Below are 11,306 nucleotides of genomic sequence, written 5' to 3' on the forward strand. Positions count from 1 at the left end.
AACCACCACCGCATCCTGCTTCTCGCCGAGCCCGCCTCCTCATTCGCCGTCGCCGAACGTCGCCGATACCGCGTCCTCACTCGCCGCCGGTAAGACTCTGTTCTTGATTTATTTGCTGCCTTTTGAGTTCTGATTATGATTTATGAGTGATGGAGTTGTTCAGTTAACAAGTCTGAAGCAACAACCAAAAAGGCCAATCAACAGGGGTGATGAGAGAGTTGAGTTAGCCAAGTGAAGTTAGCTAGTGCTGTTAGTAAACACAATTAGTTAGGCATTACTGTTAGAGTTAGCTTTTGTAATTGCAGCACGTGTTAGAAGTTAGTTATGACAGCTGGATTTACCCTTGTATATATAGTTAAGTCTCAAGCCAAAATGCTGAGCCAGAAGATTCACAGTTAACAAAACCAAATCAATACAGATTCAGTTTTTCTCTTCTTCTCTCTGCTTTCTCTGTTTCTGCACTCTCAATCTTCCCTCTCCCTTTCCTCTTCTTCTTGATTGAGTCTGGTACCTCTACATGGTATCAGAGCTCAGATCTGTTATCACAATGGCAGAAGAAAACCTAGTAACCGAGCATTCAACAAATTTGTCGCATGCAGCTCCAAATTTCACCTCCTCACCGATTTTCATGAAACTTGATGATGATAACTTCCTACAATGGAAAGATCAAGCTGAGTCTACAATTGAAGGCAACGATCTGCTTCACCACATTACAGGTGAAAGAATACCGACAAGATTCGATGGATCTGGAAGAGTAACTCAAGAATTTGCAGCTTGGAAGAGGCAAGATGCTCTATTGAAGTCCTGGCTTCTTGCTTCAATGACAAAGCCGTTTACAACTCGCATGGTGGGATGCATCTACTCGTACGAAATTTGGAAAAGGTTAGAAGACCACTTCTCCTCTCAAATTAGAGCTAAGATAATGCAGCTGAAAAACAAGTTGAGTACAATTAAAATAGGCAGTTCTGTTAATGAGTATGTGTTAGCGATTAAAGGAACAATTGACGCCTTGGCCTCAGTAGGAGAACCTATGCGGGAAAGTGATTATGTCAATGCCATCTTGAATGGTTTAACTGAGGAATACAGCACAGTTATCACGTCAGTGGTAGCAAGACCAGTAAGTATCACAGTTGGAGAACTAGAGGCACTCTTATTGACTCATGAAAGTATGCTGGAAAGGTTCAGAAAGTCAGACTCATTCATACAAGCAAATGTGGCCGAAGGTGGAGGATATTCCCAAGGCTACAACACAAGAGGAGGATTCAGAAATGACTATAGAGGCAGAGGGGGCAGATCAGCCAGAGGAACTCATGGAAGCAGCAATAATTTCAGATATGACAGGGGCTATTATAACGGACAAGGACAGTTCAGGTCCAACAATCACAACTACAGGTCTGATAGGAGTGACCACAATTACAAATCTGATGCTCAATTCCATGATGATGTGAGGTTTGGCAACGGTTCAAGATTTGGGAATGGCTATGATCCCAGGTTCACTAATGCTGAAGAATCAAGATTTGTGAGAGAAAGACCAGTTTGCCAAGTTTGTTATAAACTTGGACATACAGCAAAGACGTGTTGGTATAGGTATGAGAGAAATGACAGTCCGAGAGGTCAAGGTGACAGGATAAGCTCCCAGCCACTCCAAGAACCACAAGCAAATTTGAGCAACGTACTGAACACACCAGCAACATTGCAAGACCAGAATTGGTATCCAGACTCAGGTGCAACGCACCACATGACTGCTGATCAACAAAACCTGATGCAAAAGGAGAATTATGAAGGGACAGACCAGGTGGTTGTAGGAAACGGATCAGGTTTGCACATTAACCTTGTTGGAAAATCTTATTTTAAAACTGATTTGAGTAATAAAGAGTTTTTGCTACACAAGTTACTTCATGTCCCTGACATCACCAAAAACTTACTCAGTGTATATCGATTCTGCTGCGATAACAATGTTTACTTTGAATTCCACTCTAATGGCTGTTGTGTAAAATCTCAGGGAACTAGAGAGGTTGTCATACATGAAAAAGTTGAAAGAGGGATGTACAAATTTCTGAACTTCACCCCATCAAATAAGACAGCTGCCTTTATCTCAGCTGTGTCCACACCTAATCCCTTTCTTCTATGGCATAATCGATTGGGTCATGCCTCTAATAATGTCGTCTCTTCTGTTTTGAAATCATGTAATATTGTTGCTCATTCAAATAATAAAAATCTGTGTGATTCTTGTTGCATTGGCAAATCTCATGCTCTTCCTTATCCTCCTTCAACTACTGCCTATACTGCTCCTTTACAGCTAGTTTATTCAGATATTTGGGGTCCTGCACCCATTCCTGACTTGAATGAAAATTTTTACTTTGTCAATTTTGTTGATGCTTACAGCAAATTTACTTGGTTATATCTTATTAAAACTCGCTCTCAACTCAAATCTGTTTTCAAGTATTTCCAACAAATGGTTGAACTGCAATTAAACTCTACAATCAAAATATTTCAATCTGACAATGCGGCTGAATATGTGAGCCTAGCTAAAGATTTACAGGTGCAAGGGATCATGCACAGGTTCTCCTGTCCACACGAACATCAGCAGAATGGCAGTGCAGAGAGGAAACATAGGCATGTTGTGGAGAAAGCCTTAGCTATCCTGGCTGGAGCTGGCATGCCAATGCAGTATTGGGGGGAGGCCTTTGTCATGGCAATACACCTAATAAACAGGTTGCCTACTCCAGTCTTGAAAGATCAGTCACCCTTTGAGAAACTATTTGGAAAGAAGTGTGACTACTCCAGGTTGAAAACCTTTGGCTGTTTATGCTTTCCGCATTTGCGACCCTACAACAGACACAAACTTGAGTTTAGATCAGCAGCCTGTGTGTTTTTAGGCTACAGTGCAGTTCACAAGGGCTACAGATGCCTTACTCCACAAGGCAAAATAATTGTTTCCAGCAATGTAATTTTTGATGAGTCTCAATTTCCCTTCAAAACTGGAACCTTCATATCCTCCCCTAACCCAGAAAAAGCTCCATCCCATATTCATTTGTCTCCAACCATTCCACTTATCAAAAGATGTCCAACCCAGCTCCCACAACCTTCCTTGTCAAATACCTCAAACCAACTCAATCAGTCACAAACATCAGCAGCTATACAGCCTCAATTATCCTCACACTCTTTACCTACACAAGCAGCCTCAGCAACACCCTCTATCTCTAATACCTCTAGTCATTCTGCTTCCACCTTCCCTGCACCCTCAGCTCCCTCTAACACACCAATCCCAGTCCCTATTTCTGACCTAGAAGTTGTATCTGACAATCATCCAGATCTTCAAACCCTACCTCTAAACACTCACCCAATGATCACAAGGAGTAAAAATGGGGTGTTCAAACCCAAAGCTCTCCTAGCTGCTATTGAACCTAGGACAGTAAAAGATGCCTTGTCTCACCCAGCCTGGAAGGCTGCTATGGATGCAGAGTATGATGCTCTAATGAAAAACCACACATGGAAGTTAGTCACTTTACCTGAAAGCAGAGAAGCTGTTGGGAGTAAATGGGTGTTTCGAGCCAAGTACAATGCAGATGGCTCCCTGCAAAAATACAAAGCTCGATTGGTAGCTCAGGGCTTTTCTCAAAGGCCTGGCTTTGACTTCACTGAGACCTACAGCCCTGTGGTAAAGCCTACCTCAATCAGAATTGTGCTCACACTAGCTCTATCCAAAAGCTGGAAAATTAGGCAACTTGATGTAAATAATGCCTTTCTGCATGGTGACTTGGCCGAGGATGTCTACATGAAACAGCCAAAGGGATATGAAGTTGGTGATGGCAGCTTAGTATGCAAGCTCACAAAGGCTCTCTATGGCTTAAAGCAGGCACCAAGGGCCTGGTATCACAAGCTGTCCACAGCCTTGCAACACTTGGGGTTTAATGCCACAAAATCTGATGTCTCTGTCTTCATCAATCTTAGGCATAACTCAGTGGTAATTGTATTGGTATATGTAGATGATATACTCATCACAGGGGGACTCTGATGAAGCAGTTTCTCAAGTAATTCAGCAGTTGAACAATCGGTTTGCACTAAAGGACATGGGTGAACTGCATTATTTTCTAGGTGTTCAAGTCACTAAAACTGCTAGGGGTGGTCTAATACTCTCACAAGAGAAGTATGTCAGAGACCTACTCAAGAAGGCGGATATGGAAAATTGCAAACCATGTCAGACTCCTTTGCCTTCTTCAGTAAAGTTCTCTGCATTTGGTGGTTCAGTATTCAAAAACCCAAAGCTATACAGGTCAGTGGTGGGTAGCCTGCAGTACCTAACCATCACTCGACCAGAATTAGCCTATAGTGTTGGCAAGGTGTCTCAGTTCATGCAAACACCTTTAGATGAGCATTGGAAGCTAGTAAAAAGGATGCTTAGATATGTAAGTGGTACAGCAAGTTTTGGGTTACACTTGCATAAAACTACCATTCACAACATTAGAGCATACAGTGACTCTGATTGGGGAGGAGATCCGGATGACAGAAAATCCACTGGAGGCTTCTGTGTTTTTCTTGGAGAAAATCTAATTTCCTGGAGCTCAAAGAAGCAAGGTGCTGTTGCCAGGTCCAGCACTGAAGCTGAATATAGAGCTATGGCTGATCTTGTGGCTGAATTAATCTGGATTAAGGGTCTCATGATTGAGCTTCGTGCCAAACTCTCAACACCCCCTTCAATGTTCTGTGATAATCTAAGTGCTGTATTGCTTGCTGCCAATCCAATTCTGCACTCAAAGTCTAAGCACTTTGAAACTGATTTGCACTTTGTTCGAGACTATGTGGCTAAACAGGTGGTTCAAGTTAGTCATGTCCCTGGTACAATACAACTAGCTGATGTGTTGACAAAGTCCTTGCCAAGTGCTACGTTTCTAGAATTCAGATCTAAGCTAATGGTGGAAGACTTGAAGAAGCTCAATGTTGCTGGACTCAATCAAGAAGAGTCAAGGGAGGAAGCAGTCAAGGAGCATCCTGAAAACTCAAAAAGGAATAATGAAGCAACAGCAGAGAGACCAATCAGTAGGGGTCATGATGGAGTTGTTCAGTTAACAAGTCTGAAGCAACAACCAAAAAGGCCAATCAGCAGGGGTGATGAGAGAGTTGAGTTAGCCAAGTAAAGTTAGCTAGTGCTGTTAGTAAACACAATTAGTTAGGCATTACTGTTAGAGTTAGCTTTTGTAATTGCAGCACGTGTTAGAAGTTAGTTATGACAGCTGGATTTACCCTTGTATATATAGTTAAGTCTCAAGCCAAAATGCTGAGCCAGAAGATTCACAGTTAACAAAACCAAATCAATACAGATTCAGTTTTTCTCTCCTTCTCTCTGCTTTCTCTGTTTCTGCACTCTCAATCTTCCCTCTCCCTTTCCTCTTCTTCTTGATTGAGTCTGGTACCTCTACAATGAGCTCGCTTGCTTCTGAGGTTCTATGCTTGAATTTGTTTGCGATTTTGCTGCCTTCTGATTTTTGTTTTTTTTTTTTACTGATTTCGATTTATTTGCTGCCTTCTTGATTTTGATTTTCTGATCTCACCTCCTTCTGAATCTGAGGTTCTGTGGTTGATTTTCTGATCTCGCCTCCTTCATCAGTGAATTTATTTTATATTGCTTCATGATTTTTGTTTGCTGCTTCTGATTTTTGTTTGCTGCTTCATGATTTTTATTTTTGATTTATTTGCTGAGGTTATTTGTTCATCAGTGAATTTGTTTTTGATTGCTTCATGATTTTTGTTTGCTGCTTCTGATTTTTGTTTGCTGCTTCATGAATTTGATTTTCTGAGTGTTTACTGGCTTCATTATTTGTTTGTTTGCTGGCTTCATGATTCTGAGGTTATTTGTTCATAAATTTGTTTGCTGGCTTCATGAATTTGTTTGCTGCTTCATGAAATCCTCTGAGACTGCTAATTACAAGGTGATAATACTCATTCACATTGCATTCAAATTCTCCTTTTGTCTGGTTTACTAATCACTTATGATACTGTTTAAAACAGAGAGCTACTGAACTAGAAGACATCATAAGTAGGAAAAATTCGACGATCTCAAAATTAAAGAAGGATTTGGTGGTTCTAGAACAAAAGGTATGATACAAGATATTGTCATTTTGAGATGATAATGAATAAGGACACACATAATTTTTTTAAGAAGTGGCCACATAACTGGTTTTTTTTTTCACTATTGAGTGTAGGTTATGCAGCTTACTAGAGAACGCCGAGCCTCCTTCACTGCCTTTTATTTAATATTTAATTAAACCGGTTGAACTCCGATTGAACTTTGGTCGAACCAGTGAACCATTGAACCAGTGACCTCACTGGTTTATTGACCGGTCCGGTTCTCGCAACCTTGGGTAAAGGTCTCAAAAATAGATCCGATCATTATTTTGGGTCGAGTCCGAGCCATAGTTCAGGTCACCCGAACTCGGTTCGGTGGTCTGGTCATCATACACAATTAATATTTTGTGTTATTAGTGATGGATGATGGATATTCTTATATAGAATTTAAGTATTGTAAATCTTAATATTTTGTGTTATTAGTTATTATAAGACTATAAGTTAATGTTTTATGTTTAAAATGTATAAGATTTTAGACTAATGCATAATATTGTGTTATTTGTATTGATTTAAATATTTGGTGTTATTAGACAATATTAGTATTGATTATGGTTATCCTTTAATTTCAAAGAAGAGTTGCTTCTTATTATATTTTTCTAAGTGAATTTTACCATGTCAAATAGTAGTTGGAGTCTTGGAAATTTGGATATTTTCACATGGTAGCTTCTAAAAAGGTATCAAGGTAATATAATGTTAACGGTCTGATTTTTACCCAGTTTTTACCCGATATAATCGTGATCCGAAAATGTATAGATTTCATCGGGTTTAGGATCGAATTTGGGTCTAATAAATAGGATCGATATATATTTCGAGACAAATCTAAATCACATCAAATTCAGTTTCACCCAACCCATGCACACCTCTACTACCTAAGATGATATACCTTTTGCTCCAATATTTACGTTACTTAAACCAATATTTTCGCTTCTGCTTCATCCACCATTAATCACTCTTGATTTGATTACTTTTTGTCTGAGACCAATCAAACCGCATTGAATTTAATTGGATTAGTTTTGTTTGTTTTTTTTTAGTTTTAAAATTATAAGAAAACTAAACCATCTTAGTCATATTTAGTGTAATAAAAATTAAATTTGTATAATATTCTTTTCAGCCAATAGTATACCATAAAATACTAAATTATTTAAAAGTATAAAATTCAATATCATTATCTTCAATCATACAACATGATTTGTAAGATAATTCAAAATTTAACAAAATTAATTTCATATTTTAAACACAATGAATCAAAAATAAAAATGAAAAATTTGTTCTTGATCATTTCTAATAGGGTTTGAGACTAAGAGACATATATGTGATACGTTAAAGCTTATAATGAGATTTATGATAAAATTATAATAACAAGAATAGAATAAAAATTATACTTTTAATTTGATTTCTTTCTATTTGTGTTGTAGAACTGATAATTGAACCAATCCAATTAAAAACAATAAATTTTAAATTTCAAATTTTTAGTATTTAATTTTCATTTTGTTTTCTTTGGTTTATCGATTTAGTTTGGTTTAGTTCAATTTTAAATATTTCTAAATGTGTATTTTGGTATTTCTCCAAGATCGTGGAAATATTTTCCAAAATGGTGCAATGGTTGAATCCTATTTGTTGCATAGGATCCTTTACTAGAGAGAGTTGGCATAATTATTGTGTAACTTAAACCTATAGAATTTTTTTTAAATTTAAATTAATCTAATTCGAAGTATAATTTAATCTAAAATATTTTATGTACTTTTTTTTAGTATTAATTGTTTAAAAATATCATTCATTCTAATTTTTTTATCAACTTTTTTAATTACTAATTACACGCTAAAAATTTAGATTATTGATATTATTTTAATTATATTTTTTTTTATAATAATACACATATATTATTTATACTAGTAAACAAGATATGTATTTTTTTTCAAACTCCAAATATTTGATTTGCAAATGAGATAGGTGCAAAGAAAAATTTGGCTATACATACTAACTCATCTTGTTTAATAAAATTTAATTTAAATTATCAAAACTAAAAGATTTTAATTTTGATATGTTAACCGTGTAAAATATTTCACATAATATAATTATAACCGTTTTTTTAAATGATCATTTTTTTTTACCAAAGATAGGAAATTCGAACTGGTAACCTCTTAGATAAGTATGGAGAGACTATGTCATTTGATCTATAATTTATTAGCCTCTTAAATAATCATTTACGTGGTTAATATAAAAGATAATTATTTTTATTAATGTGATATTATATGATTAAATGCTAGTGTAAAATAATTTTACACAATCCATCAAAATTAAATTCAAACTAAAAAGGGTTAATTCATTACGAATAATCAATAAATCCATAATCCCTAGAAATTACTAAAAACGGGTTTACCATTTAAGACGGGCAAAAACAAAACGGAAGACGCAAGTATCTGTAATTGAATTTTAATTTAAAAGTTGAATTTTGAAATCAAAACTTCTGTTTTTGTTCAACGGGCAACAAGGAGTTTTCGAAACTGCTCCTTCTTTTTCTTTTTTTGTTCTCTCTTTCTTTCCGTCAATCTCTTGCGAGCTCCACTATGTCCCAAGGGATAGGTAGCCAGGCATCGGCTTCATCCCCTCATCGGTATTCATGTGCTTTTTTTCATTGCTTTTTGTCAATCAATGATATTGTACCTTGATAACGGTGTCGTTTTGTGTCGATATATGGTGTGCCTGCTTGATTTTGCTTAATGTTTGCATTTAGCAATAGCAGCTGATTTTTTGTTCTTGCTACGGATATCTGCTTTGTTCCATTTTGGATCTTTCTTGTGATCTTCAATAATTAATTTTCACCGCTTGAATATTGTGTTACACACAGGAGAACCACCGGTCCTGTAAGGCGAGCAAATGGTGGTTGGACAGCAGAGGAGGTTAGTAATTGCACTTGGAGATAGTTGTTGTTATTTTTATTTATTGTCTTTAATGTTTTGGTGATACATATTCTTACTGTTTTAAGAAGTTGATTAATAGTGAATTCATATTAGTTGATTTAGTGCTTCTTAGTATACATCTTTATATGCTAAAAATGCCAATGTATTTATTGTTCTGTAACATTTCAAATTGAGACCAAGATATTTTCTTGTCATTTTTACCACTTGACTTTTCATGTAATCACAACATAGTGCTCTTCAAACTCCTGCAGGATGAGACATTAAGAAATGCTGTTGCAGCCTTTAAGGGAAAGAGTTGGAAAAAAATAGGTATTTAGATTTAATGATATGGTAGTAAACAATATTTGTTTCCAATTTGTTCTGTGAAGGAGAATTATTATGAAGTTGAACCACAGGAATTTGTCTATGCGAATCATAAGAAATAATATTTTCTGTACCACTTGCTTACTGAAAGAATTATGCTCAATTTCATGACACCAATTTAAAATGTGAATGCAGCCGAGTTTTTCCCTGATAGATCAGATGTTCAATGTCTGCACAGATGGCAAAAAGTTCTTAGTCCAGAACTTGTTAAAGCACCTTGGACTAGGGAGTGACGCAACATTGCTAATGTTTCATTTTGGAATTCCAAGAATTTTTCATGGAAAAAAAAGTATGGAATGTACTGGTTTCAATATTTGTAAGTTGGGATTGAATTTTAAGACGGGTAAGGAAAGGGTTTTAGAAAATAAATTTTTTTTCCTTCAATCTTTTTTGGATAGGGATGATGTCATTTTTTTAATAATTTAGAGATTTGAACAGTAAAATCTACAATTATTTTCCTTCAGTTATCTTCTCTAATCTATTATTAAATGCCTTCATTTTTCTTATTTAAATTTTTTTAACCTTTCTTCAACCATAGCACATCCTTGCACTCATGATATAAAGAGAAGCATGGTACGATGAATACTTTATTATTTGTATTTTAATTGCTGAATTTAGTGTTCTCTCTATTTCATAAGTAAAGATCCAACTCGATTTTTATTTATTTTCTTTATTTATTTTCACCAAGGTTCTTTTATCCCAAAAAAAATAGAATTTCGACTTTTAACCTTTTTATTTTAGAATAATACGATTTTTTTGTTAAAAAAATTTGTTAAATAGTAACGAAAATTAATTTTGAACTCCCACAAATTATTAGTAAGTTTGTTTTCGAAAATTTTTTTCATCGGTGGTGGTTAAGTGGAGAAAGACCATTGCTAAAAATGATATCGCAAAAAAAAAATTGCAATATGAAGACCTTTTAAAAGAAAAAATAGCATCAAATAAGAAATAAAAAAGATAATATTAATGTTGATGATATTTGGTGATGATGACGATAGAGGAGATAATGATAGTGATAAAATATAGATACATAATAGAAATAGTAGAGATAAAAGTGATAACGATGAGAATAAAAGTGGTGGTAGTAGTGGTCATAGTTGGTTGTACTGTTGAAAAAAACTTTAGGGGTTTAAAACCCTAACAAATTACAAATAAAACTCTTACAAAATTAATTTTCATTACTATTTAACAGATTTTGTAATAGAGGGATCGAAGTGTCCTTTTTTTGAACAAATGCGAGGTTGGGTTTTTATTTTTATTTCTTATCAACTCAATTTCTTTTATAGTTACATATTTATTTCATAGTTTGATTTAATATATTTTTTATTAAAAATTCTTAATTTGATATTTGAGTTTATATATTTTTGTTTTTATTTTTTTATTATATTATAAAAAATAAATTAAAATTATATTTTACAATATTATTTATTGGTATGTAACATTAAAACTATAACAACGTAAAAAGATTCGTTATAATAGTTATATATTTAGATATTTAAATGACACAGAAAAAAACAATTATTTTAGTAAGTCTTCAACTATTATATAAGTTAACACAACGAAGGGTTATACAAGATTGAGAGTTGTGATAAAAATACATAGTGATAATTGATTGCGACCGAGTAAAGAGAAGGAGGGCCGGCAATGGGTAGCGCTAGCCTACCCTAGCGCGGGTTGAAAATTTCATTAAAACTCTACTCTATTCTACCTGCGGGATGAGAATCTTTCAACCCTAATCCTACCCGCACCCTAAAGTTCTAAACCTACCCTATTCTATCCATAGAAAGATCAATTTTTTTCAAAACAAATATAAAATTCAATCATTTCAAATTTCATACATATTAATAAAATAAAAAATAAAAACTAAATTTAAATTAAAATTAAAAACAATAAAAT

General features: G+C 34.9%; 1 protein-coding gene across 1 annotated transcript; it reads left to right on the plus strand.

The window, feature by feature from the left end:
* Nucleotides 1-8,584: 8,584 nt before the first annotated feature.
* On the plus strand, nt 8,585-9,759 carry LOC107625569 (transcription factor MYB3R-5). Its single transcript, XM_088505504.1, has 4 exons — nt 8,585-8,740; nt 8,975-9,026; nt 9,299-9,356; nt 9,546-9,759. The coding sequence occupies exons 1-4, from the start codon at nt 8,694-8,696 to the stop codon at nt 9,641-9,643; spliced, it is 255 nt and encodes an 84-aa protein (XP_088361630.1). The 5' UTR covers nt 8,585-8,693; the 3' UTR covers nt 9,644-9,759.
* Nucleotides 9,760-11,306: the final 1,547 nt, after the last annotated feature.

Source organism: Arachis ipaensis, chromosome B2 (assembly GCF_059453495.1).
Source record: "Arachis ipaensis isolate K30076 ecotype BB chromosome B2, ASM5945349v1, whole genome shotgun sequence".
Lineage (NCBI taxonomy): Eukaryota > Viridiplantae > Streptophyta > Magnoliopsida > Fabales > Fabaceae > Arachis > Arachis ipaensis.